Genomic DNA, 27,438 nt, shown 5'->3' on the forward strand with positions numbered 1-27,438 from the left:
TGTGTGTGTGTGTGTGTGTGTGTGTGTGTGTGTGTGTGTGTGTGTGTGTGTGTGTGTGTGTGCTGAACCGGCTTGGATTGGGATCTGCGGTTTGTGCAGTGGGAATTTCATTGGCAGTGAGTTTCCTGGCTGACATTGGGGAGGCATGCAGGCAGCTGTGGCACGAGGGCGGAAGAGGGCCGGGCGGCACTCCCAACCACTCTGGTTGGACAGATGGACAGACAGATGATGCGATTGACAGGTTAATTGAAGCTTAGGCTTTGACTCCCACATGCACTCACACACGCTCAGAGGTGAAGCAGTACATCACTGCAATACAAGTAAATCTCAGGCTTCTTATCTGCTCCAGGCTGCAGTGAACATATACTTTTATCTGCCTGTTTTCAGGCAGATAAAAGTCTTTTCCATTCGCCTCTTTCTCATTCTCATGAGTACAGCACACAGTAAATGCTGGGTGGGTGGAGAGGTAAAATGGGAGTTACACTTAGTTCATGATAACTGCACCAACTCCTAATTAAGGAGAGCATGCATTTAACTGGAACACCAGCTGAGCACAAAACATGGTAAAAAGTTGCAATGCATCAGATTGCCTAAACTTACAATAATCAAGCCAAAGAAGGAACATATGTGAGAGACATGCAGGTTTGTTTAAACCAGGGTAATAGCCAAAAGTTTAAGCCTGTGTAAACGCTTTTGAGGAATGCCTTAGCTGTCAAAACCGACAGAAAAAAACAAACTGCACATCACTAAGGTGTAATGGCATAAATAATCATAATAAAATGAATAAATAAACAAGAAACAGTCTGTAGATGCTCCTCTTTGCAGTCACAATTCTGACTCCAAAAGCTACCAGACAAGCTACAAAGAGAAAATTATATTTTTTAATGTAAATTCTCAAATGTTTTAAAAAAAAAAAAGACTTTTAACACAGATCACTCCCTGAACTCTCACTCAAAAAAATACACCTAATGATCCACATACACTGCAGTCTCCCAAAAAGCAGCATCCACTGAAACATGGTCCAACAGTTGGTTACGCAGTTCAGACGAGTTCAGGCAGAAGGATTTACTTCCATTTTTAAACCCTCTACTTTCTTCTTCCAATCAGCTTCATTTTATCTTCATACATATTTTATTAGTGGCTGAGCCACTGTATGGGAAATATACTTAAATATTTAATACCACCGCACTCATTAAAAGGCTGTTTAACCCAAACCAGTAAACCACTGGAGGGATTTCATCACCCCACTCTGCAGCATGGTCTTTCACAATGAGCTGTGAAAGTACATGACAGGAAGCAGGAAGTCTGTCTTCCCGAAACATCACGTCAGATGAATAAATTTTGCACACATTCAGTTAAGAAAAAAACTCCCTAAAACGACTGCGCTGCAAAAACACCGGGACTGGGGAAGCCGAACGTGGCCCTCTTCTGGTGAAAAGCGCATGTGAGTGAGTAAAGTTCAAACCCTGTTATTGATACAAGCGTGCTGGAATTTGGGATTCAGACAATGGAAGCCCTCTGCCAAAGATGACAGTCTCATCTCGGGGCTTGCGCATTTGTGAGTGTGTAATCAGGGGAGCTGGCTCTTATTGCGGTGTGCTCCTTACGCAGCAGTATATCCTGCCAAAACCACTCAAGTATGGTGTTGTATGTGATGGCGCTAAGGCACGGTTTGAAATGAGCAGTTACTGGAGCACACGCTGCAAAAGTGAAACTATCTGAACGCGGTAATTGAACCAACTTGACGTGTTTGCAGCTTCTCCGCTTCTCGGCAGAATATTTTGTGCGAGATTTAATTGACTTAATTGGCTGCTATAAGACTTTAAACCTAATAGGAAAAACATATGCGAATAAATCAGAGCAAGAACTTCGTTAAAAAGCGAGTAGGTGGATCACACCATCAGTGAGGTCATCACGCACCCATTACAGTACGTGAAGCATGCGCTCATCCTGCCGTTACAAAGCGCTACACATGCGGTAACACAACCGTCTATTCATTCCATTTAGTTTAATTAAGTATTAATGACTGCTTTACTGTTCATATGAATATTCAAACTATTTAGTGATCGATAAAGGCGGCTAGGCTAAATTTTAAGTCAGTAGCCAAGTTAAATGAACGCACTACAGATGCTACACGCTATGGAAGTCCATGTGTATGTTAAATAAAATGAATACAAACGCAGTCTGTGCAGACACACACGCATATAAGAGCACCGTTTTATCAAAAAACAAACAAACCGAAAACGTACTTCTTTAAACCTTCATAGCCAAACAGCACTGAAGTTTTCGCCCAAACGCATGGCTCTAACCTTCCAGTATGTGCCGTGTGCCGGTTAAGTCACACGAAAACGTTACCGCCGTGCGTAAAAGCGGTCTGGTCTGCAACACCGGCTTAGTGGCGAGTGAAGCTCCAAACGATTCTGCCACAACTTAACTACCGGCTTCAGCAGCCATGCAGGTTATCCCCTCTTGTTTTAAAGAGGAAAAAAGTTGTTTGACTTACCGGTTTGGTGAATAAACGGAGTGAAAATCAGTGTTCAGAGACGAGCATCATCGATTACAGGCGACTAGATTAGCAGGTGTAATTAAAAAGCTTGGCAATGGATAAAAACCACAAAGCCGGTGTTGAGGTTCCCCCTCTCTCTCTCTCTCCCCGGCTCCTCTGTGCGTGTGTGTGTGGCACATAAACACGGAGCTGGCTAACTCTGAGCTCACAGTGCGTCACTGCTGCAAGCTGAAACCCCCGTCAGTGTGTGTGTGTGCATGTAAACCCCCTCTGTTGCCGGTAGTATAGGCAACAGCCACCTGTGGCTCACAGCCTGGCAGATTCAGTTCGCAATATGGAGGCCCAGAGTGTTTAAAGCTAAATAAACACTAAACTACAGATGAATAACTATATTATTAAAAACTAAATTTAATATAGTCAGACAATGAAAAGAATAAGCTTAATGTTTCATTGTTTTATATTTAACTCATTTTAGAAGTTTTTCTTGTGACATTTTTGCCAAGACTTTTTTTTAAATACTTTAAATCTAGTCCATATTACACCGTAAAGCCAACAAGGTTTCATTTCCTAGACAACAGAGCTAGCCCAGGAAAATATTTTAATACCACATTATTATTGTAATCCTCTGGTTCTATAAATAAATTCAGGCTAAGTAATATTAAAAGGGACCTATTATGCTCATTTTCAGATTTTCTTGGATTCTCCTGGAGTCGTTTTGAATGATTCACGGTTCAAAATAGTAGCAGAGCCACTAAGTGTAAAAGTGTCTTATGAAAAGCAAATATGCTTGAAACCTTCATTTTTGTGGTGCATTAAATACATAAAACTGGAGCCCAGCAGTGACCAAGTGTTTTTGTTTCTTTTTTTACTGTCTGCATGTTTTCTTCCCAGCAACTGGCCCCTCCACCCACCCCTTGATGTGGATGTGCATGTGCATATATCTTTCTAGTTTTATGAAGTGAGGGCTTCAGTGCAGTGCAGGCCCTCAGCATACATAAGTGTATAATGTGTTTTAACATGACAAGGACAAGGCCTAACTTCTTGTTAGTGATCATGATTGACTTCAGCTGGTAGTTTCTCTTTTCTGTCATGAAAGTAATTTGTTTGACAGCAGTTATTGGCCTGACAAACTCTCAGAATAATGGGACAGTCCAAGAAACTCTGAAGATCTAAGAAGCAGAATTGTAGATTTACAAGTTCAGAAGGTCTCTTGGAGCCATTTCTAAACACCTGCAGATTCCAAGATTATTATTCCGAATAATCGTATTCGGATGTGTCGCCTCTTTGCCATTGTTTCATCTGATATTAGCGATGAAGTAGATTTCCATCGTCTGACTGCTTGGACTATTGAGTTGGTGTCAGGCAATGACTCACAATATTTCTCAGTGATGCTGGGGAAGCACAGACAAATCTCTGTGCTGACTCCTTCAGTCATCATACAGATCCTCACTGTTTAGTACATTTGAATACTCTGTGGAGACGCTGCAACGTATGCAAGTCGTCATTAAGTAGGGAGGGACAAGTGGATTTGTGTGTGTGCTCTAAATGTCCCGCATTCAATTATACTGCAGGACTATCATATCACAATACACATCATTGTAGGTCAGTGGGTTAAAAGGCAGTTGAGTAGCAATAGCCTGCTGAAAATCACAGGGGTTACTTTGTTTGTCGTCATGAGGCAGTGAGGATAAGCTCAGTATCATTCATGAATGTGAGAAACAAAGAAGAAACAAAGGGATATTCGAATTTGTCATCTTATTAACGTGTACGTATGTACAATTATTTTGTTGTGTATATGAACTTTTTGACTTACTTTTTAACATCGTGCTATGGGCAGTCTATGAAAATTAAGGAAATTAGCCTGTTTTTCAATTAATATAATCGGACATAGTGAGGGTTTTGGTAGCAACTGTACAGTACTGACATAGTAACTTGTGTTCTGTACTGTTGAAGAATATTGGCCAGAATTATTTTTTTCACCAATTTGCACTATATCATAGTTTCAATAGAAAAACTACACTAATTTAATGTCTGTGAGCAAAAGAAACAAACACTGGTATTCTGCTCGTTTTATCTACTTTCCTATCAAACACAGGAGAAAACTTCAAAAAGTGCAATTTGGATAAACATCCAAGAATCACATCACCATGTTAGTCAAAAACTACCTTATTGAAAAACACCTCAGTCCACGTAAAAATACTAAATCAGTGCTTATCAAGAGCATGCCGGAAAAATAGGTGGCGATTTGGAAAATGAGAAACCGCGAAACAATAACAGCGCAAACAAAGGTATTTTTCTTTTTAAATATACATTTTCATTTACTTAAACATTTAAGTGTTGACAAAACGGCAAACTACATTAAAATGAAGCTACCAAAATACCCGTGTACGGATGGACAGAGCCTCATAATGAGGCTCTAAACATCTGAGCACTTAATTTGTCCAACATTTTCGGGGTGTGATAATCATGGTGACAGTGTAGGATAAAGTGAATAAATCTCAAGTCACGAAGGCGTAGACTGGTCTGCAACCATCTAACAGCCACGGATCCTGAGGGCAAAATGAGTATCCCCAACTACTTGCGGGTTGTTGGTGGAGGTTGATGGCAGCTGCTGGGACAAAAATTGATCAAGTCCCAGTCACAGAGGCTTACAGACCAATCAACCCTGACAACTACCTGTCGCTAGGCAAAAAAATGTGTATTCCCCAGTCAGTTGGCAAAAAACACCCTGTGGTTGCTTTGGTCACTAGCATATTCCTGCAGTAATTTAACTGGAACTGACAGACTTGTCTGCAAACAGATTTGCCTTGCAAGTAAAAGTTGCATCATTTGAAAAGTTGTACTTATTAAATAGGCAATTAGTATTTGCAGAGAAATGTGAAAAACTACAGGCATCTGTGTCAATTCGCTAGCAACCAAAGCAATCGCTAGGAAGATTTAGTGAAGCACCTCCTTTGCAGCTGATTTCATTTCATCCACCACTTGCCAGCAGCATCCAGAAACCAGTCGGGAAATACACACTTTTCCTTCCAACCAGCTCTTGTATGATGTCTAATGCACCGCACAACTCTTGAGCAATGTGCACACATGACTACACATACTTTGTTGTAAAGTGCAAACTTTCTGAAAACGAGCACAAACTGGAGCCAGTGAACTGATTTAATTACAAAGAGGAAACCACAGTGACAAAACAAGGACAGCTACGTACAGGAAGCAACTCTGATTCATCACCACAGCTGCAACATGTCCAACAGAGTTACGACCAGGCGGCAGTGCAAAACTGCAGCTTCTTATTTATTTACTTTTATTTTTACCTTCCTGGTCCCATCTGTAACAAGGCAAACATCAGCATGTTCTGGAGTGAAAACATGAATATCTGTCAGAGGTCGTCTTGCCTTCTTTTTTTGTAAGATCTATGACAGTTATAACTTAAACATGACTGACAGCGCATGCCAGAGGGGAAGGGGAGAAAAATACAAACAGGAAAAACAAACCTTACACAAATATATAAAAATATGCCATTAGATTCATATCAACACTTGAGGACCATGGGTGCACTATTTACAGAAAAAAGGCAGTATGTACCAATATTTACAACAATAAAGACTCGGTTCACAAATGGGCATGAGGAGGTTTACATACATGTTGCTGATAGTTACAGTGATGGCGGGATTTTGATTATTTTTACTTCATATTTAAGACGTTAAGAAAGGTTGTGTGTGAAGGAGTTCAGTTTCATTTTCACTGGGTTAAAATGTTCCTGCTGAAAATGTGATTATTCAATAATTTATACATGTGTGACTACTGAGGCAGTGTAAAAGTATACTGTTAAGGCGGAAGAAAACCTAAGTTTATGAAAAAGCTGTATTCAAACTTGCTGACCGTGACCAAACTCTTTTCTTCGGAGGCTTGTTTCTGTCACACAAAACTAAAAGCCAGGTAGATCTCATTTAAAAATTTAAGCTATTATATCAAAGTTCAGGTTATCTCAAACTTTCAAAATTACGCATCTCAAAATTTTGACTTACAGACTCCATATCTCGAAATTTAAACTTTTGAGTAACTGTTTGTTTGTCTGTTTTTGTTTTTCCCAGTGGCAGAAACAGGCTTCCGTACTTTAAAGCTTAGGAAAATAAGTAATTACGTTAGACCCCACACCATGAAAATATAGCACAGACAGCGCACAGATGTTTTTTCACTGTTGACCAATATGGCTACTAACTCCTTTTCTGCAGGGATTTTTGACGCTCTCAAGCCAGCAAAAATACACAAAATTTTATCTCGGGCAGTTCTTCACACAGACACACTGACATTAATCAGTTCTGTTGAACATTAAAAAAAAAAAAAATAAATGTCTGCTAACTCAAAGTTAGCGGAAACTGAAAATTTTAAACCGTTACCTTCTATTTTTCTTGTGAGAGTTACTTAAGTGTACCATAAACCATGACACCAGGATCACATTATATGGTAAAAAGTTAAAACCATAATCATGGGAAACAGTGAAGCCGCTATGAGCTGAAAAAAACAAGAAAAAGTTAGCTAGTTAACCGCTAAGCTCGCTGCTTTATTTTTTCCATTTTTTATAAACCGACATAAATTCCAACACACTTTGTTTGGTATTAGCTTTCCTCAAAAACACTGGTAGATGTTTTTTTTTAAAGATAGCTTTTTCTTAATTTTTGTTCTCATAAACACACAAGATTTATATAAATCTTTTTTAGCTAATTCTCGACAAGAAACCGAATAAGTATGCATCCCAAAATGTTTAGCTAGTCGTTTAATTTTTGCTAACAGGCTACGTGAACTTTTCTTCAACAGAGGAACCAGAAAAAAAGCTCTTTTTTGAAAATGCTTTCCAACTGGATAACAGAGCACTTAAGTAGCACTTTTTTACACTTTAACAGAGGCTCGCTTTCTAGTTAGCAGCTATCACAAAGGCCAGCTAATCCTCATAGCTGTTAGCCTATCTCTCACAGTGGATCCTCATGTATAGATGTGGGAAAAGCTGAGGAGAAGTGCCCAGATGGCTGGTAAGGTGCAATGCAGTATTTGCTAGGCTTGGAGGGATCAAAGACAATCTCAGATTAACCCCAAAGCCTGGCTGGCGAGCGTGTGTGTGTGTGCAAGCTGTAGTCATGATTTTCTTCCACTGCTATAAGATGAGGCAGAGCTGACTTTTCACCGTCACTGTGCATGTGTAAGTGAAATGGCTTAACCTTTATCTCTCTGAAGGCACGTGCAGTTGCTCAGCATTTGTCCTTATCATCCTTATTACAAGCATCTGGTTCTCCGGCAGCTACTGCTACCTGTCTGTGTGATGTGGTGTGTTTGAGGTGTATCCATACATTTTAGCGCTACATGTCCTGTAAAGAAAGTGCCACAATACACACAGTGGAGCTGGAAAAGAATGTAGGCATATTCTAGAAGTTGGCACTCAATCGTATGGAAGCTTGTTTGTGACATTGACAGAGCTACGTCGAAATTTTGAGGTATTTAGTTATTATTAGGTAATACATCTCGAAATTTCAAGTTTTTTCTGAGTAAGTCGAAATTTCAAGCCACGCAACTCGAAATTTCAGGATAATAAATCAAAATTTCGACGTGCTAACTCAAAAATTTTCTTAAAGATGGCTGCGGAAACAAACTTCCATACATTACGAGGTTGAGTGGCTGTGTTTTCAGTCTGCCTAAAAGCTGCTCTGAGATGCAGCGCAAAGGGAAATAATGCAAAACAGTGCAAGAACCCAGTCTTGTGAATCGTACCGAACCATGACCGGACTGTATCCCTACACCCCTCGTGTGCAGATCTGTCTCCTGGTAATCAGTTTTCTTAACCGAGCCTCCTCGTTATTAAACTTGAAAAGAAAAGTGGAAGCTACATCTTCTATAAATTAAGTGCTGTAAAAGGCGGTGCTAAAAATCAAAACCATAAATACTGTACATAACTATCTTCATCTGCTACCACAGCCTATCGTCATCTTTAAAGATCACCTATCTCTCCTCGTGACAGAACGCTCCAAACACTGAAAATTTCACGGCAAAAGAAATCTTTTCAGATCCCTTAGTGTCAACACATTAGCACACAAAAGGCTTTGGCATAGTCACGTTAAGAAGGAATGTCGTCAATCTACTTTTTTTTTTTCCTCTACCAGTAGTGGGACACTGCTTCATCTACACTTCTGTCATCTTAAACAAAAATTCAATATGTGAAGAAGAAAAAAAGATAAACGTTGATGTGATTTTCTACAGAGAACACACGTGCTTTTCACAAATCTCTTGACTCACTGAGTGAAGGCCGTGCATGAATGTATGGGAGTATATGTGTTCAGTCTTGTTACATACCTCTACTGCCACATATTGCACATAAATGATGCTTACTCTCCCTAAACAGGAGGAAAGATGATGTTAGCAGTAACATGTATTATCGATGGCAGTGGAATTGATGTTTGTCCTTCACTTCCTTATAAGATCAGACATTTAAAACTTCGATATGCTTAAAATCTCGCTGAAAAAAACAAGGGCATATTCATTATTCCAAATATCCATCAAACTACAGTCTGTGTTAATATCTTTCACTTTTGTTGATTTTTTTTTATAATCATTTATAGATCGCTGGGAGGCGTTTTATGTGAAGCTCAAGTTAAGATGAAGTGTTTCGTTCCAAAAAACATAATTTCAAAGGACAAGCTCATGCTTCACCTGATTCATGCCAGAGTTTTTCATAAATGTCCGCTTTCAGCCTCGTGTGCAGAGACTCTGCAGAATCCAAGTCGACTTTTCTTGTTTGTCATTCTCATTTTGAACATATGTCCATCTGTGATAGTTCAAGTCCCCCTTCTCTGTGTCTTTCTGGCTCCTTCAGTCTAAACACCTTTTTTTTGCCGACAATACTCGGCCGATGCCACAAACCGAAAAAGCACACACAGACATGCACATCATCAGAAACATTAACACAAGAAAACTGGATTTGAAGTGATCGTACTCATTAGGAAGTCCGGGGAGTCGACAGCCACGTTACGCACATAGAGACCAGCGGACCGAGCAGAAGAACGCAACAGCAACACCAAAAAGTGAGGAGTGATGGGGTTAAAGGACGAGGAGCTTGTGCGCTGATTTCAGCCAGAGGGAGGCTGGGTCAGGTCGGTAAAACTAACAGTTCGATTGTCTCAAACCCTCCAAAGCAAAAGGTGGTTGGTACTGTCATCCCGTCCCACTGTTTCACTGCTATTAGTCAGTCTGAAGTCCTCGTAACCATCGCCACCGGAAATGACTAGATGGTTGGTTTTCGGAGGGATGTGCGCAGAAGCTCGGCGGCGTGCGGAGTCGCGCCTCTGGAGACTTCCATCAACTGTGCTGCTGTTTTGGGACTGATTGCCTAAAAGTTGAACATAAATGAATGAAGTTGGAATATTTCTGGAGCAAAATAGAAAAGATATGTACGAACCTAAAAGTCATTCTACACAAATGTTCAGTTTTGGGTCTGCAAGATGTCTTAAAATTGATCTCTTAAGATAAATGTAAGCTTATTTAAACTCAGACATTGAACAAAGACATTTAAACTAAATTATCACGTAATTTGTTGACTTCATGTGCTCACAAAAATGATAGCATAATGCTTTTAAAAAAATCTTTTTTATACATTTAACTAAAGAAGCATGCAATAGTCATCAAGTAAGTAATGGTCCGTAAGTAACGGTCTGCTGTTACAAATCCATAAAGAAGGTAAAACCAGTGACATGAAATTTTTATGGTTTTTACAAAATGGCATTAAACCTCAGGGGCATTAAATCACATCTACGTGATTTTTAACTCATAAAATTACAGTTTGCCATTTAATAATTCTTTTTCCCACTCTTACAATTCCCTAACAGTAAAATATGTCATACCAGCAACTTCAACTAAAAGCTTCTTATGAAATTATGAGATAAAACAGACAAATTCTGACAAATGAAGAGAGACACTGGACCTACTGTGAGGAATTGATTGTGATATATACACCTTATTGGATTTGAAGCACACAAAACACAGTGCTTGTCCACTTTACCTGACTGTGGGGATGAGCACTTTTGTAGTGTTTAGGTTTTTGATTGAATAATTTTAAATATATATACATTTGATTTAAAAAGAAATGTATGGCTAAGCAAGGTGTAATTATTCAAATAATATAATATTTTAATTTAACAAAGAAATAAATTAGAGAATGACCCTTACTACATCGGTGATATGTACTAGTTAGAAATTGTTTTGATAATAAATGTCAAAAAAAGAAAGCAGCACTAACCTGTGGGGTCACTTGTATTAGGAGGGAAGTTCATGTCAAACCCTTCTGGTAGTTCGACTGACGTCAGGAACCGGACGTGGCCCGTGTGTCCGTGGGCTGAGCCCATTGGCACCAAGGGAAATTTCAGAGTCCCGGCCACAGTTCCTGAGCTCACTGCTGGGATCACCAGCGTAAGAACCACCCCTGGAACAAAACAGAAGCTCGTAGTGAGCTATTTGAGCCACACATGGTGGCGATCGTGGCTCAAGAGTTGGCAGTTCGCCTTGTAATCGGAAGATTGCCAGTTTGAGCCCCGTCACCGACAGTCTCGGTCGTTGTGTCCTTGGGCCTGTTGGGCCCTTGCCTTGGGCAAGATACTTCACCCGTTGCCTACAGAGGGCCCGGTGGCGCCAGTGCCTCGCCTCTGTCAGTGCGCCCCAGAGCAGCTGTGGCTACACTGTAGCTTGCCATCACAAGTGTGTGAATGGGTGGATGACTGAATGTAGTGTAAAGCGCTTTGGGGTCCATAGGGACTAAGTAAAGCGCTATACAAATACAGGCCATTTACACATACAAAAAACAATGTCAAATCGCACTCTAATCTTGATTTAATAGCAAATTCAAGTTAAAAATCTGGTTAATCCATTTAAACATGTTTTCTTACCTGCGCTGGTGCCAATCCACAGCAGATCCTTACATGCTAGCAGAGCTGTGATTCTCAGACAGGCAGCCTTGTGCTGCCTGATGATCGCATCTGCACCTGAACAGGGACCAAACAAAGTCAGATTAATAACAGACAGTGGTCAGACACTGTTCAAGTTTAAAAATGACAAACACTTTCTTTCCACTAGTTTGAAAAAGGAAAATGTTATAAAAAGAACTATAATACTACAAACAACTAAAACACATAAAAAGTCTTTCTGCATACCTGCAAGCATCTTGTGCACAGCTGGTGCCACGTCGACCTCTGTCAGGCTCTCCCAGGTTTGAGCGTGGTATAGTTTGACCTGCGCACTGCCCTGCAACGCCAGCCACACACCCTGACTGTACGCCACCATGCATGTCACGCACCGACTGCTGTCAGTGCCCACCTGGAACCAGTGCTGGGAGGAACAAAGAAAGAGACGGGGGTAAACTTCCTTCCGCGCCAGTGCTCCTGCTTGTCAGTCTCGTCAGCCTGGCCTTTTATTCCGATGTGAATCTAAAGCCTCCAGATTCTGACCTACAAAGCCGATCTTTCTCTGCTTCCCTCTCATCTAATCTTTCCACCTACCTCTTGTACTAGTGTAGATGTGTTGATGATAAGGACTCTGTTCTGTGAGCCACACCACAGCTTCCCTCCTACGGGAACCATTTTGGTGACAGGACTTGTAGGTGTACCCAGAACTAATGTTTGAGAAGACTGAGGGTCCCAGAAACTACCTGCAAATCCAGATCAACAGTAACAGAGTTTACTAAAGATCCAGGCCAGGACGGTGAAGTAAGGATGCAAGACAGAAGTGGAATGATGCTGTGATCGGGGACAAATAAAAGTGCTGCATGCCAAAAGCAACACTACAGCGTTTTCTTTTTCAGCCATTGCTTACTCCAATCACGTGCACAGTTGACCTTACCTGCTTCTCTCTGGTAAACAATCACCTCTCCATTTGCTAAGGACACAAACACTTTGTTGTCCAAATACCTGAAGTAAGAAAAAAGGAAGGATGTAAAAAGGAAAAATGAAAGGAGGTAAAGTAAAAGCAGGATTTAGATAGTATCCAATAAGATCTAGCATTCCTGACCTTTGAAATTTGTTTTTGAATAATTCTCTATTACTTTAAAGTTAGCTAGGCAGACTCACAGTATACAGAGGATGGAAGCCGAGTGCTGCATCTTCATGCTGTTTTTACGGTTTCGGATGTTGTCTGAGGACTGGTACACGTGGATGCTAACAAAGGCAGCAACATAGGAAATTAGGTGAAGGCAGTACACCAACAAACAAACAAAGATAGCTTATTAAAATCGCTTGAGTACACAGGTCCAGTAATTCCACACACCATCCATCCTCCGTTCCCAACCACACAGAGCTCTGGTAGGCCTCTGGGTCTATACTGAGCAGATCCTCCAGACTCGCCCGGGTAAAAGATCCGCGAGACGATCGGCGCATGGCACGGCCATCCATCGGACTCTCTGCGTGGACGCGGCTTACGCCACCGACCCCCAGCATCCCTTGAGAGCCATATGAGCTCGGCACTGGGAACTCCTGCTCCTCCTCACTGCTGGTGGTCTCTGTAGCCATGTCCTTGGACCCTGGACCCTCGTCATCTTTGGGGTGAAGATGAGATTTGAAGGAATGGTAGAGACCGTAAGGGTGTAAATAAAGTGTGTGTGACCGAAGTGTTTACTCACTGCCGTAGCTGGACGATATGGTGGAGTGACTGGCCTGACTCTGTAGGGTTGAAGAGGGACTGGGGGAATCTTCGTCATCTGTGTCGTCACTGTCAAACGGAACAAGCTCCGCCCCTGGTCCTGGATACAATCAATGCATTTTCACAAATTTCACAAAAGACCTTACGCAAGAAGAACATGAAGTGACATAATTTAGAAAGCCACTAACTCACCTGTGGGTTGCTCTGTTAATTCTGGAGTTGACTGAGAAATGGATATGAGGAGCTGCTGCTGGGTGTGACCAGCTGCCACAGAGGTAGGTGCAAGAGGAGGCTCTGATCCACGCTCCCTGGGAAGTCAAGAGCGATTAGTTAAGATAAAGTCAGGAACAGACAGTAGCTGTCGTTAGATGCACACTTGATCTTGTTTGTTTGGGTTTTTTACTGAGATTAAAGATTTTGTGGGGTCTAATATCGACTGGTATTTAAATTCTTCAACAGATTTAATGGAGCAGTATATAGGCTACTGTGCAAAAGTCCTGGGAAATAGAAGGTACTTGAAGGGATAGATGGAAACACAGCGTAGCAAGCAAAAACAGAGTTTGTACAATAAGCTTGAAAGTCAGTATTTGATAATATTTAAACTGCATTTATTCTTTAACACAGCCTGAACTCTCTCAAGTAAGGTTTTTTGTAATGTCTTTGATTAGTCTTCAGGAATATTTCTCCAGGCATCTTGAAGGACATTCAAAGCTCTTCTTTGGATGTTGGTTGCCTTTTTGTTCTGTTCTATGTCTCTGTGCCTCAATAATGCAAAGGTCCAGGTGCTGGGGAGGCCAATCCACGACTGTGTTGCATTGTGTGTACTTTCTATTCAGGTATGCTTATACTATATTGGCAATGTGTTTGGGATCACTGTCATGCAGAAAAATGAACCTGTTACCAATGAGAAGCTTTCCAGGTGGTACTGCATGGTGGATCAAATCTGACAGTACTTTTGTGTTCATAATTCACAGATAGCTGTAGACACTGAATGTTGCACGTCTCCCCTCTTGATTTGAAGTCTTAAGACCTGTTGCCACTGATTTTCAGACCAGGTCTTGTGTAATTACATGAAGAATACCTCAGCCTTTCCTCCGTGTTTCCCTTTCTTAAGGATGGTTTCTTGACAGCCACCCATCCCCTGAGACTATTTCTGATGATGCTTCAGTGAACAGTTAGATGGATCAACTTTTTTAATGATCATTAAAAGGTAATACTATATGGCTGACTTTTAGCCCAGTTTATATAGTTAAAAAGAAACAAAAATAACTTTCTTTTTTGTAGAAAAACAAATCAGCGAAATTGGAAAAAACTTTTCATTAGAGACCTTCATCAGATTTATTCTTTTCTAAATCAGACACAACCTGTCTATCTGTGCACTCAGTCACATCCGTGCGTGTGTGTGTGTGTGTGTGTGTGTGTGTGTACTGACCTTCCCTTAAGTCCTGGTACTGCAGCAATGCAGATAATTCTGGCTGAGCAGACAGCGATACACGCCTCCACTGTGGGCTCATCTTTGATGTTCAGCAGACAAACCTGCAAAGGAAACATCAGCATCAGTCTACAGAATCCAAATTATGTTGTTTTTTGTTGTGTTTGTTTCTTCCTCTTTGATTGGAGAACATGGCATAATCGCATCCAATCTCTTCTCACCTGTCCCACGTATCCGTCACTGTTACACACCCACACTTCACATCCGCTGTCTAGACAGCTGTGGCTGGGAGAGGCGCATGAAAACTGGAGACAAACAGCAAAGTAATGAGTTCTTCTGTTCTGTGGATAAAAAAAAAGGGCAGCTTCACAGAAAATGCTTCCCACTGCTCTCACCTGCATTCCACTGCGGGTCTTCATAATGGGAATGGCCTTCAGGAACTCTGGGTCCCACTGGTCCTTATTCATCGCTAAACACACGTGACACAAAAAGAATTAGCCATATTTAGATCGAAGTAAGAGCATTTTTTTTTTAAAGAAAGTCAAGCAAGACATGAAATCACCCACATGCTTTAGCTCCTGAACTAGTGGAGAAAATAATACTGTATCTCACTCTAAAACTTTTTTCGACTTACCTAATTTTTTCTTGGCCTCCTCGAAGGCCTGCTCGAAGCTGGAGCGAGCGTCGGGTGTAGCAAACTCAAAAATGAAGCTTGTCTCTGCAGAAGCAGTGGTCAACTCCAGCTTCGTGGGCAGGAAGGTCATACTGAAGGCCAACGACTGTTTATCCGACAGCTCCCTGTGCACCGAGGCCATCAGATCCTTTATTACCTCGTCTAGGGGCTGAAAGAAAAGGAAAAAAGGGTAGAATTGAGTTTCAAAGTGCCACGCACACTCAGCTGTAAACACAACGCAAACGCACAAAAGAGGACAAAAGAGAGAAAAGATGAAACGCTCAATAAAGTTTTTTCTTTATGTCTCTGTAACAACCTGTATATAATTGAATATTTCAAAGAGGAGACTAGAAGAAGTTTCCATGTGTCCAAGAAAAGTAGATGTGCAAAGAGAGAGAACGATGGAGTTTTTTGTCACTGCATCTTTCACAGCACCTGGTGTGGGAGGCTGAGGGTCTCAGACAGTTTGCTGATCTGACCCAGCGTGCTGAGATCCTCATCTAACCGGCCAATCATCTTCTGGATACTGTCCTTATTTGTTGCCTGCGTGGAGCCTGGAAAAGGGTGAAAAATAAACAGCAAAAGCAAATTCCACATTACTTCTCCAGGTGATTTTATATAACAAAGTACCAAACAACAAAATTATTTTGGTTCTTTGTGTGTTTTTCGGTGGTAGATATGACTTATAGATCCATGTTCTACACAAACTGCAGCATAAGTCTTACTTTTCACCACCTCCACATCCTCGAGGGGAAGTTTCCACAAAAACTTGTATTTACTTGAAGTATCAATCACGCTGGCAGCAGAGTATCTGAGGAGGGATGAAGGGAAAAACAGGAAAGATGTAATTGAGAAAAAAAAAAGTGAACATCTGGTGTACATATTGTTTAACACCAGGGGGCAGTATGGTTTAGAAACTGTGCTCTGATGGCCTGTGTGCATTACATACAGGCTCATGGAGCTGCGTCTTAATGAGCCAGACTTCCTCTTGAGAGTGGTGCAGATGATCAGATCACTGAAGAGGAAGAGGGAACGATCCTTCTTTCCACCCACTGTCTTCTACAGAGAGACAGGAACACAAGTACAGGGTTAGAAAAATGTAACCTTCACAAGAGGATCACACCTTATAATATAATACAGCTTTATAATATAATTCCAGGAGTGTTTCTTACCGCCTCCATGACTATTTCTTGTCTCAAGAACTTCCTCTGGGGGTTTAGAATCTGAGACAAACATACATATAAGGAAGTTATTGTTTTATTTTATTGTTTTTATTATCTATGCTGGGTGAAAGCGGCTTTAGAAAAAAACATAACACTCAGACAACAAAGCTCAAATCAGCAGAGGTAAGCAAATGTCTCACGTGCTCGACTCCTTCTATGTGTGCCTCAATCTCCTGGATGACCCTGGCTTCCCTCTCTGCCTCCTCAGCAGAGCGTCTTCCTTTATTGATCTTCTCCGCCAGTCGTTTAATATCCCTCTGGGCGTCCAGTAAGTACGGGTGGTCTGGGTGATCCTCTGGAGTGTGCTTGAGCAAATCCTTGAACAAACAACAGCACATTCATCTCCGTTTAAGTGGGCTTTCCATCACTAAACAGTTACTTTCACAGCAGGCTCATAGTTCGATTTTTAAATCACTCACCTTAACTAGCAGCTCGTATCGAGGAATCCTCTGCACCGGCTTGATCATCAGATCACCCAGAGCCTGCTTCTCCTTGTTTTCACGCATGTTTTGCTGTTAGATTAAAAGAAGGGGGGATGAAGACAAAGTGGATGATATAAGAACCACCTTGTATCAGAGGCTCTACAGCTGGCTCAATCCTGTAATTCACATCTCTACCACAAGATGGTGAAGTGGTTCCACAGCAGCTGCTCCTGCGGTCAAACAGCCAGTGCTACCTAGCCTGACCTGCCTCCCCAATGTGATGTTTGTGTATTGTATGTATGGTAGGCAAGGTATCATCTATATGAATTGCCCCTTAGGTATAAATAAAGTCTCTCTGACTCTGCCTGCAATGAAGCTGGATGATGGTTATAAAACAGAAAAAAAATGAGAACACTGAAAGCAACACATAACTTAAAGCTTAAAGCTACATTTTGGTCACTAACAAAAAGCTGGTAGTGGACAAGCTTGCATCGTTATGTATAAAAGAAGTTTTTTCAATCCAACACTCACCTCCAGAAACTTGTGAAACGCTGGCTTGGCCTCCTTGGCAATCCTCACAGCATCTTTAGCATTGAGGAAGTTGTCAATGTATGCAGAGTACATGTTAGCTAGTGCTTCTTTGGAGAACTAGAGAGAGAGGAAAAAGAGGACATTTCAGTTAGTTTGTGCACTGAGACTGAGGGCTTACTTGTGGTTCCTAGAGTATTTAAAAGTGGAATAAGAGGCAAGCCTTCAGCTTTCAGCTCCTAGTTTGGATTCAGGAGACAGACAGTTAAAAATGTCTTTTTTAATAAAGCTTATAGTTAGGGCTGGATCAGGTGACCCTGAATCCTGCAATAGGTCTAAGCTGCTGGGGGCTTCCCACAATGCACTGAGCCCTGCTGGTTCAATAAAGGTTCATATAGTTGCTGGGGTTTTATCTCTATTATTGAAGGGTCTTCTTCTTACAATATAAAGCAGCTTGAGGCGACTGTTGTGGTGATTGTTGTGAAACACAGACACCACAGTCTTATTCAATTTCTTGCAAAGCGCAAAACATAAAATTCCAGTATAAACCAGCTACACTTAAGAGGTTTAAATAATCAGGGAAGACAACAACAGAACAAACGGCATATAAGATCAAACTCTTTTACTATTTTAATTCCTAAGCCACACAAAGAAGCTTTCACGTTAGTGGATTTCCACTTGATTTAACTGGCACAAAAAAAAAGGAATAAAAGAAGAAGAAATCTGAGGATGCAGTCCTCTCTGTCTCACAACAGAAATGCACAGATTGAGATGAATCACCCTGACCTGCTTTCTTTTCACAAATAAAAGGGTAGAAGACACAGCAGTCGGCGACACGAGCAGAGAGAGAACCACAATGTGGTGCTGTATTTAGCGTCACTGAGTCATCATCTTTCTGCCCTTTGATGAAATGGACTGACTTCCGGTTTCCCTATCCTTATCATCCGCCTCTCAGTAACAAAATTCTGACAAATAAAATCTGAGCAGGATGAGCAAGATTAGTTACATGGGGAGAAACAAATGGAAGAAAGATTAAGAATAAAATCTGGTGAAACTTAGCTTCCTTACCCTGTAAATACACTGAATGTGTTAACCTTCGAACATTAGACCACCCCCAAAAACCCCAACTGATATTTGCACCCATAATGATGTAATGACGATTAAACTATTCAGTAAAACCTTTGGCTGAATGTGTATATATTATATTCTAAAAACAAAAAGTAAAAAATACAGTTCTGAAAACATGAATCTACTTTTTATGAAACTGTCATGTCAGTGTTGTGCCTGATAAGATCATTGTTTACTATTATTGTAGTATTTATTTCCTGTGCGTCTCCGCTGTTTGTTTGCGATTAGCATGGGATCACTGTAACGTCCGGGATTTTATGGACTGACAAAATGAACTTCGAACCCCTGCTGAGTTTGTCTGTCATAACAAATGCTCCCAGATGGCTGCGTAACAGACAGCAGTAAGGCCTGCACTTCATTGCAGGACTTACTGCATTAGAGTCTAATGTGTTTTGTTTAATAAATCCTATTCATCTTAACTTATCGTTATCAAACAAAACACTTCATGTAAGACTGTTTTTCTAAAATCTATGAAACATATAAACAACTTGGACAAACAAAGAGACAGAAAATTTCATGCCCCGTGTGAGGCTCGAACTCACGACCTTCAGATTATGAGACTGACGCGCTGCCTACTGCGCCAACGAGGCCTGTAGCGGTAGTGACCGCTGCCGCTTTAAGAGCGGGAGAGAGGGCGGGAAAGGGTGGGGGAGGGGTCCTCATTCTGAGCGTTGCAACAGCTTTAGCTACAAAGGCACACAGTTATTTTCAGTGTTATCTTTTTATTGCATTTCTTACACCGTCATTTTAAGGAACATCTACTCCAAACAGACAGGAAAAATTTATTAATGAGTTTATTTAATTTTGTGATTCATTTCTCAATCTGCTTTACTACTAAACATGCAGTTTGTTGTTAGGGGTGTTGATTATGGTCTGCAGTGACCTACTGAGGGAACAAATGCTGGCATTTGAGTACCTTCGGTGATGAATTTGTTTAGTGAAAATCTCTTAGCCTGGAATTAAAATCCTCTATCTTTATTCTTAGGAAACTCAAATCTGACATTTAGCCCAGCACTGAAGCTCTGGAGCACTTCTTTTTTTTCTTTGGGAGCCACACTTGGGTCATGGGAAGTTTTAAATGGGTCAACATGCGGTCACTGGAAAAACAAAATATGAAACTAGTGTTGCCAACTATAGACCATCTTTCAATAAAAACAGTTTCCCCTCATTCGAAGTTTGTTTATTCATTCAGGCTCACGTCTACAGGAAAGTAAATGTCGTATGAGTCATGTCTGCACAGATGCTTCATTTCTGCCCCTACTTTTGCAAATAATAGCGTCCACAGAAACACCGTACACGCTATCTTTTTCATCAACATAAAGGTTTCACTTTACAGATGAAGAGGTGTAACTTTCAGTGGTTTCTTTGTTTTTTTTAAGTTGGGGACCAATTTGAATTCAAAATTCAATGGGATAGTGTAATGGTTTAAACTGTAGGATGTTCCATGTCTTTCTCATGCACAACAGCTTTATTGGAACACATGAAGGGATTTCTTGCTTACAGTCAAGATAAAATTTCTGAATATGCTAAAATAGGACAATCTTTCTATACAAAGGCAGTATTGGTACCAGGACCAAAACAGTAGAAGTCGACTAAAAAGTACTTGCCAATGGTAAATTGGAAAGCTTTTAAGTTTTCGTTAATGGGCATGTCCATGGCAGAATGATCATTCATCACAGGCTGTGAAATTGTTAGAGCTCAAATGTACATTGTTCAGTCTGTCTCAACATGTCACATGTTTGAGATCAATCAGAGTCTGGAGACAGCTAATGTGTCAGCATTTAGTCATGCTCATAGCACCACCTAGTGGCTACAGGACATCTCCACTAAGCAATAAACATCATCCCACGCACATGAAATTTTCACTGTGGGTTCCACACATGATACACCATGCACCATGACATATAATAAGTGGGTCTTCTCCAACATGTTCATTAATTAATGGCAGTTTCCTAGATAAAAATTACAGTCTTAAAGCTGTTCGTGTTCATTGACGCCATTGTAGATTGCTAACTTGGGGTAGACAGAGCTCCTCCAACTTCCTAAACGGGAAATCCAAGTTGTGGGGGTGTTCGAGATTCAAATGCCAACCGAGAACTCCGAAAATTTGACTTTTGACTTATTCTGGAATACAGCATAAGTGGAGACCTATAATGCCACCTAGTGTGCACAGGAATAGGAATGGGTATCGTTTAGGTTTTATCCGATACCAGTACCAAACCGGTACTTTTGAAACGGTGCCGGTGCTTAAACGGTGCCCGAACCGGTGCTTCAAGAATGGAGAACACAAAATTGGTCCAAAAACCTCTCATGTTCAGCTGTTTTTTTTGTAAAAAGATAACAATGTTAGCCTTTTCTGCGGCTATAGGGGATTTATGGTATCACTCTTGTGTGGGAGCAGTGCTTAATCAATGGAAAAAACACAAACTTTGTCCAAAAACCTCTCATGTTTAGCTGTTTCCCTCTTTTTCTTTGGTCATTTTAGCCTTTTTGACCAGGGTGAAGGGAGTATCAGCCATCAAACAAGAAGACAGCCGCATGTAACTACGACGGTGTATGCTAGTTCACCTTACATGCATTCATTTAATAACATGGTTAGCTTACACACGAACAACATTAAGCTACTCACGCAGAGAAGAACGGCTGTTGCTGCCATCATCATCCGTCATCATTTCTGCTACACTGGCAGGGCTAGAGGCCAGGACTCTACTCTTCGGGTTTTTGGAGGATGTTGCTAACTCCATGTCCGATAAGTACCTACCTGGGCCCGCCTACTATCCTCAGAAAGGTAAAATGATTGGCTAGAATCCAAAGTGTATGACATCTCAGGGAAAAAAAAGCACCGAAATAAAGCACCGAAATGTGCGCTGCTTTTTGGTCTGGTTACTACCATTTATGTCAGAACCGGTGCCATTACCGGTACCCATCCCTACACGGGAAGTGACAAGTAACAAGTAACAATTAGAGTAAAGGTAGCACACCGAAATGACTGCAGGAAACACCTAATCTGCAGGACAACCCTGGGTGATGGCACACCTCAACGTGCACCAAGGTGTGAGGGCCATTTCCACACTGCTTGCAGTTTAAGCTAAAACTTTAAACTGAAGAAGCGACCTCATCTGAGGCTCATGCCACAAAACAAAATTGTGATGAAAGATTTGGGTGGGGCACAGTGAAGTGTTCTGATGGTCCAACACTTTCTTAAGACCCATGTGTGTGTTGATGATGGCCCAAATATCTTATGTTCTCATCTGTTAAGAAGCTGCATGTGTGCTCTTTGACTTATTGCCATATCTGCTTACCGACTGGATAAGAAGGTGTCCAACGGTCTGCCTGTCGTGCCACTGGCTCACGCAGCCGGAGACCTGCTCCAGGAACTGTTCGTGGTGCTCCAGGATCTCTGGGATTTGGTAGAACATCTCGTCCACCAGCAGGGGGTCCACTATAGAGCCGCTGTCTGGCTGTTTGAGAGGACGCATGTAGCCCTGAGGAGAGAATCACCAGCTGATGAGCAAGCAGATCATATAAATATGTTTGACATAAACTAATAAGGTGTTTGTCTTTTTAAGAAAGTATTTCAATCGATTTTAGACTTTTTCATTGCACCAGTTACTTTATCAGCCAAAAACAATGAAGAGGAGACAACGCAAAGGAGGCCAGTTTAACTCATCAAATCCATTTAGGAGAGCTTATATCAAGCTTGCCTCTCAAAACCAGTGAGCAATAAATCCAGTGGTAATCCCTCAGTTTATGTCTGTTAGTGTTACTGGCACAGTAACAATAGTAAGTGTGTTTTCTCAAACTGATGTCACGTTCTATATCAACCTGCCACTGCTTTCACACGTGATCAGTGGACTGATTAAAAATTTAAACAGTTACCTAAGCATGACATAAATCTTTCCTCTCACCTCAGCGGGTAAATGTATGAACCCATTAAATCTCGGGTGAGCGATCTTATAAAATTGGCAGAGGCCTGCACTCTCCCAGCACCCTTCTATTTTTAATAACAAGTGTATAAAACTTCCAAGAAAGACAACATCTGTCGAATGCCTGTTTTGATATGTAAAGTCTTAATTATAAACAGGCAAAAGTTTGCTGTGACAGAATTTACCCTTGTAAACCTGTTAGTTGAACCCTGCCAGAGTATAAACACCAAGACCGGTGTTTCCCAGAAGCCACACGTATAAAAAAACGACTGCAGTCTTACTGCTTGTAATAATTTTGTTATTAAAATCAACTTCTTATTACTGTGTTCCACTTTTAGTCTGCATATATGTTTATCAAAATGCAGTGGATGCCATAAATACGACCGGGGACAAGTGCATGTCTGCTGTCCGGGACCCTTTTTAAATGAGGCAAATGTAAATGCTATCAATATCAAAACAGGCTCTCTATCCAAGCAGGCTGTTTCATCATAGTCTGCAATTTTGTCAGGTGTGCAGTAGATTTAGAGCAAAAACTGTTCATGTCAGGGGTGTCAAACATAAGGCCCGGGGGCCGGAATCAGCCCGGCAAGGACAACGATCCATCCCACTAGATGGCCTTGTGAAAGTGTGAAGTACGACATAAATTTTGGACCTTTAATTGCATTTTCACACATTTTGCAGCTGATAAAGATCTCCACCCCATGGCCATTCGTGTCACACCAACGTAACTGAGTAAAAGATAATTAAATGATAGAAAACTTTCTGTTTTTTTACTATGTACTATGGAAACGTCTTCTTTTGCACCATCTGTACACAGTAAAATAAAGTAATACACAAGTAAATAAACGAAATAGGACATTATCTTTGAATTAACAAACAAAAGTTCACTTTATAATTGCAGGACAGTCTGTCCAACAAGCCACTAGAACATTTTCTGTAATTTTACACATTTATTTCTTACAATTTAAGCCCTAAGATTCGCGCTAAAAGAGTTCTTTCATTTTTTACAAAATATGTGTTTACAAGAATTTTGCAGCTGTATGCTTAAAGCTGCTGAAATCTTCATCTTCATGCACTCTAAAGGCGGTCTCTTTACTGCAAAAACAGCCACTGCTCAAAACAGCTGGCGTCTGGCAATTCATTCCTCACATCACGCCACCTGCATTATCTGATGAATGAAAGCTGCATTCACAAATAAGCAAAAACACCAAGAGAAAGACAAAAGATAAACGCGTTAATAAACAAAAGTCAAACCTGCACATGTCTACACAGTATGCCTGGTTACAGCATACCCCTGATATCTCAATCTTGGATCGAGGCTGATATGAGCAGACATTTCATGAACACTGTGGCCAGTACGGGGTAAACGCAGAATAAACACAGTCGACACAGACGGCACATTAACAAACTGATTAAACTGGGTTTTGCCATCACATGTTGTCTTCACTTTGTCCTTTGTCCTTATTCTGTGTAGATCACACAGTTTTGCTTTCAACAAGCTCGACTCAGACGCACTCAAACTCAGAGACGCTCACACTGTGATCGCATTAATTGAGTTTCCAAATTTCAAAGCTTAACTCTTAAATGAACTCAGACAGATTCAACCCTATTGCTCCCAAATTTGCAAAGTCCACTAAGCTGTGAATGCTGCACTGACGAACTGCATGACACATTTCACTTTTTATTCAATCTCCTGGTTTAAACATCTGTACAAAAGAAAGCTGGTCGACTTCCTTTATCCATTTTTCTTGGAAATGTGTTACATAACAAATCAGTAACTATCTGGAATTGCGAACGTTATGTCACAGGAAAGCACCTCAGTTTCGACGAACTCTTTCCTCTCTGTATTTAGATAGTCTCAGGTACAGTATGGCAGCAGTGAAGTGGGAAGACAGACATGCACATTGATGGAAAAACTCCAGAATCAACTTGAATGAACTGTGTGGCAACATTTGTCTTTGTGACATGGCCCAGTTACACCATTAGCCACCATTACACCATTACTATATCCATGTTAATTTAATTTCTCCTTTGTGTGTCCAACATGTCCATTTCAAACCTGTGTTTTTGTATATTTTGCTTTAAATAAGGCCTAAAACCTTTAAGCCAGATAAAAACCCAAATATTATTTAATCACATAGGTAACACATGCATATACTGTACAACTGTACTGCAGAGAATAAACTGTTTTGGGTCTTTTTGGGCTAAATGTGAATCGGGGTACAACAGACCTGTTCTATAGTGTGTCTCATTGTATGTGCAGATCAGCTGCTTTTGAGGCAGACAATCACCAAGAACAAGGCAGAAACAAGACAGACAGGCCAGTCCAAAAAAGACCAAAAAAGTGTCTTTGAAAATCTTGTTGATGTCAGAAGACATCGGCCAGACTGTTTCAAGATGACAAGAAGGACACAGTAACTCAAATAACCACTGGTTACAACCAAGATATGGAGAAAAACACCTCTGAATCTGCAGATGGGCAGCAGCAGCAGAAGACCACACTGGATGCCGCTTCTGTCAGCTGAGAACAGGAATGCACTCAATGGTAGGGTTAGAAATTGGTATAAACAACATGAAGGGATGCCTACGTCCTACCTTGTAAAGGTTCAGGCTGGTGCTGATGGTGTAATAGTGTGGCGGATATTTTCTAGCCACACTTTGGTGTCCTGAGCATCATTAAAAAGCAACAGCCTACATGAGTATTGCTACTGACCATGCAACCAGGAAAATGAGCATAATGGCCCTCTCTTAAGAGACTAGGTGTAAACTGTTTAGACTGTTAAAAGCACTGTTATTAGTTCAGCTTTACTAAACACAAAGTACTCTCTGATTCAAAATCATCTTAGTTATATGGCAAAAGCTTGTATTATTCACAGAGCGCTTCACCAAAAGTCCCTCAACAGAAACCCAAAAGAGTCCGATTTCAACTTTGGATAGCGCTGCTTAAGAGCCGTCTCAGCCGAACTAAATCTGACACCCTCCATCAAGGATCTGCACTTCTACACCAGTCACCGTGGTAACATTTACTTTCCCTGTGTCGTCATGGGAACACAGCCTGGGTTTATTCACTTTGTGGCCACACATATGCACAGAAACACACACACACAGTCAAAGTCAGCGTGTGCGCATGTGAGCGAACATTTTGTAAAAATGCAGACGCATGCTTACTGTTCACCCACACACAGCGACAGGTTACACAACAGGGTGATCACAGGGTGCCAAAGTGGGTGTGTGCATGTTTAGGAACGTGTTAACCAGACAGAGGGATGTGGCTAAGATTTGGGGTAAAGGTTAGTCAGCTATTAGAGCACAGACAGGTATAGGATACAGAAGTGTGGGTGTGTGTGGCAGATAATGCTGATGACAGTGGGATGTGACGGGGTTAACAGATTAGCCTGACAGGATGAATGAGAATAAGTGGATTACATAACATCCACAGTTATTCAGTATTCATGTCCTCAGCAATCTGTATTTTTTAGTTATTCTGCGTGTCTGCCTGCGAATACGACTCACTTATAACAAGAGATACGTAAGAGAGCATGTGAAGTTATGTGTGTGTGTGTGTGTGAGTGTGTGTTACATTACCTGAATAAGAGTACGCAGTGACTCCACATATGACTGCTCTGTGTCTAAGAGGGTCATCATGACATGCTTCCTCATATCCTGTGAAGACAGAAGAATAAGAAAGAAATATAAGGTCACTTGATGTTTGTAGGGTCATCTAGGTCGTATCTAATGCTCCTTTATGCCATGAACAAACCACATAATATACAAACAGAAGCACATGCAATGCTGTACAAATATCGCAGTGGTGTTTTATGCTCACCTGCCCATGTGATTGCAGATGGAAAATAGCTATTAGCTAAATCTAATACAATATAATGCATTCTCCTAATTTTTTTGTACAGAGTCCCTTTTAAGTAAAAAATAAACTAGAATTCAAAAGGTCAAGTATGTCAAGTGTGTACCAGGTACAGCAAATACAACTGAATCTTGCTATGGAGGATCAGAAAGCACTGTGAGCTTTTAAAGGCCGTGCAAAGCCTAAAAACACTAAATACATTTGGTTTACTTGGAAATTCTACAAAGGATACAAAATTTGATATGGGGTAAATCTGAGCAGAATGCATGTTCACTCTTCAGAAAGTTAAGGCTTAAATTTTTAATCAGTGAATACAGAGGTGGAAAATGACAAAGAACGTCAAATGCAAAAAGAACACGAACACTGCTGGGCCAAAAAAAAAAACAAGAACTCCACCTAGATTTAACTAAGCTTATCATAGAGTGATTCATATGTTTTGTCTGGCAATAAGTTATTCAACCTCAACTGATGCAGTGAGATGCTTCTCATGCTGGAAAACATGCCCTGCAGTGATGGAATAATGCTCCTCAGTTTCAGACTGCTCAACAAGTTTGCCGAAACTGCTAAAACTAGGCTGAAGACCCTCCAATGCATTATTAAAACCTGGACAGATAGTCGTGAGCCTTGTTCAAGGAAGAAATGTAGTCAGAAAAAAAAAATCCTGATCCTTTCACCAATTGGTGAAATTAAATCCCTGAAAAAGCTGTTCAGCCTTAAGAGAACCACTTATCAGTGAGGATAATTGGGGGGAAACAAGCCTTCAATTCGCTAGGAAGAAGAAAGGTTGGACTTTGGATCAGTGGAAAAAGGTCATGAGGTCCGATTAGTTCAGATTTTCCCTTTTCCAGAGGGATGGGCTCATCAGGGTTAGTAAAGACGCGGATGAAATAAGGCACCCATCGTGCCTGGTGCCTACCATACTGAAGCAACTGCTCAAGGGGAGCTTGAGGGGTTGCTTCAGTAGAGCGGATCTAGATTGTTGCGACATTGGTTAAGCTTATCGCAACATTATCAAAGCTTAAAGAAATATTTGAATCCATATATCCATATATATATATATATATATATAT

At 40.9% G+C, this 27,438-nt stretch overlaps 2 protein-coding genes and 1 non-coding gene across 4 annotated transcripts in view; all 3 read right to left on the reverse strand.

Annotated features, from left to right (window-relative positions):
- relt (RELT TNF receptor) overlaps positions 1-5,530 on the reverse strand; it is a 33,878-nt gene extending 28,348 nt beyond the window's left edge. For both annotated transcript variants that reach the window (XM_005915954.3, XM_005915952.3), the window contains exon 1: positions 2,504-5,530. The gene's annotated coding sequence lies outside the window, so the exon portion shown is untranslated. The remainder of the gene's footprint in view (positions 1-2,503) is intronic.
- A 1,634-nt stretch (positions 5,531-7,164) lies between these two features.
- LOC102313900 (rho guanine nucleotide exchange factor 17) overlaps positions 7,165-27,438 on the reverse strand; it is a 75,219-nt gene continuing 54,945 nt past the window's right edge. The window contains exons 3-25 of the mRNA XM_005915955.3: positions 26,092-26,169; positions 21,883-22,065; positions 17,456-17,572; positions 16,922-17,014; positions 16,643-16,819; positions 16,452-16,502; positions 16,229-16,338; positions 16,005-16,090; positions 15,715-15,833; positions 15,241-15,448; positions 15,002-15,075; positions 14,828-14,911; positions 14,607-14,710; positions 13,367-13,482; positions 13,155-13,274; positions 12,803-13,070; positions 12,607-12,693; positions 12,380-12,447; positions 12,040-12,188; positions 11,695-11,869; positions 11,431-11,526; positions 10,788-10,970; positions 7,165-9,881 (exon numbers count right to left, since the gene is read on the reverse strand). Coding sequence (XP_005916017.1) covers positions 9,673-9,881; positions 10,788-10,970; positions 11,431-11,526; positions 11,695-11,869; positions 12,040-12,188; positions 12,380-12,447; positions 12,607-12,693; positions 12,803-13,070; positions 13,155-13,274; positions 13,367-13,482; positions 14,607-14,710; positions 14,828-14,911; positions 15,002-15,075; positions 15,241-15,448; positions 15,715-15,833; positions 16,005-16,090; positions 16,229-16,338; positions 16,452-16,502; positions 16,643-16,819; positions 16,922-17,014; positions 17,456-17,572; positions 21,883-22,065; positions 26,092-26,169 — 2,955 coding nt within the window. The 3' untranslated portion in view covers positions 7,165-9,672. The remainder of the gene's footprint in view (positions 9,882-10,787; positions 10,971-11,430; positions 11,527-11,694; positions 11,870-12,039; positions 12,189-12,379; positions 12,448-12,606; positions 12,694-12,802; positions 13,071-13,154; positions 13,275-13,366; positions 13,483-14,606; positions 14,711-14,827; positions 14,912-15,001; positions 15,076-15,240; positions 15,449-15,714; positions 15,834-16,004; positions 16,091-16,228; positions 16,339-16,451; positions 16,503-16,642; positions 16,820-16,921; positions 17,015-17,455; positions 17,573-21,882; positions 22,066-26,091; positions 26,170-27,438) is intronic.
- On the reverse strand, positions 19,098-19,170 carry trnam-cau. The gene has a single exon. It is a non-coding gene; the product is annotated as a tRNA-Met (tRNA).

The sequence above is a fragment of the Haplochromis burtoni genome, unplaced genomic scaffold (genome assembly GCF_018398535.1).
Source record: "Haplochromis burtoni strain Fernald_Lab_line unplaced genomic scaffold, NCSU_Asbu1 Contig_15, whole genome shotgun sequence".
Classification (NCBI taxonomy): Eukaryota; Metazoa; Chordata; class Actinopteri; order Cichliformes; family Cichlidae; genus Haplochromis; species Haplochromis burtoni.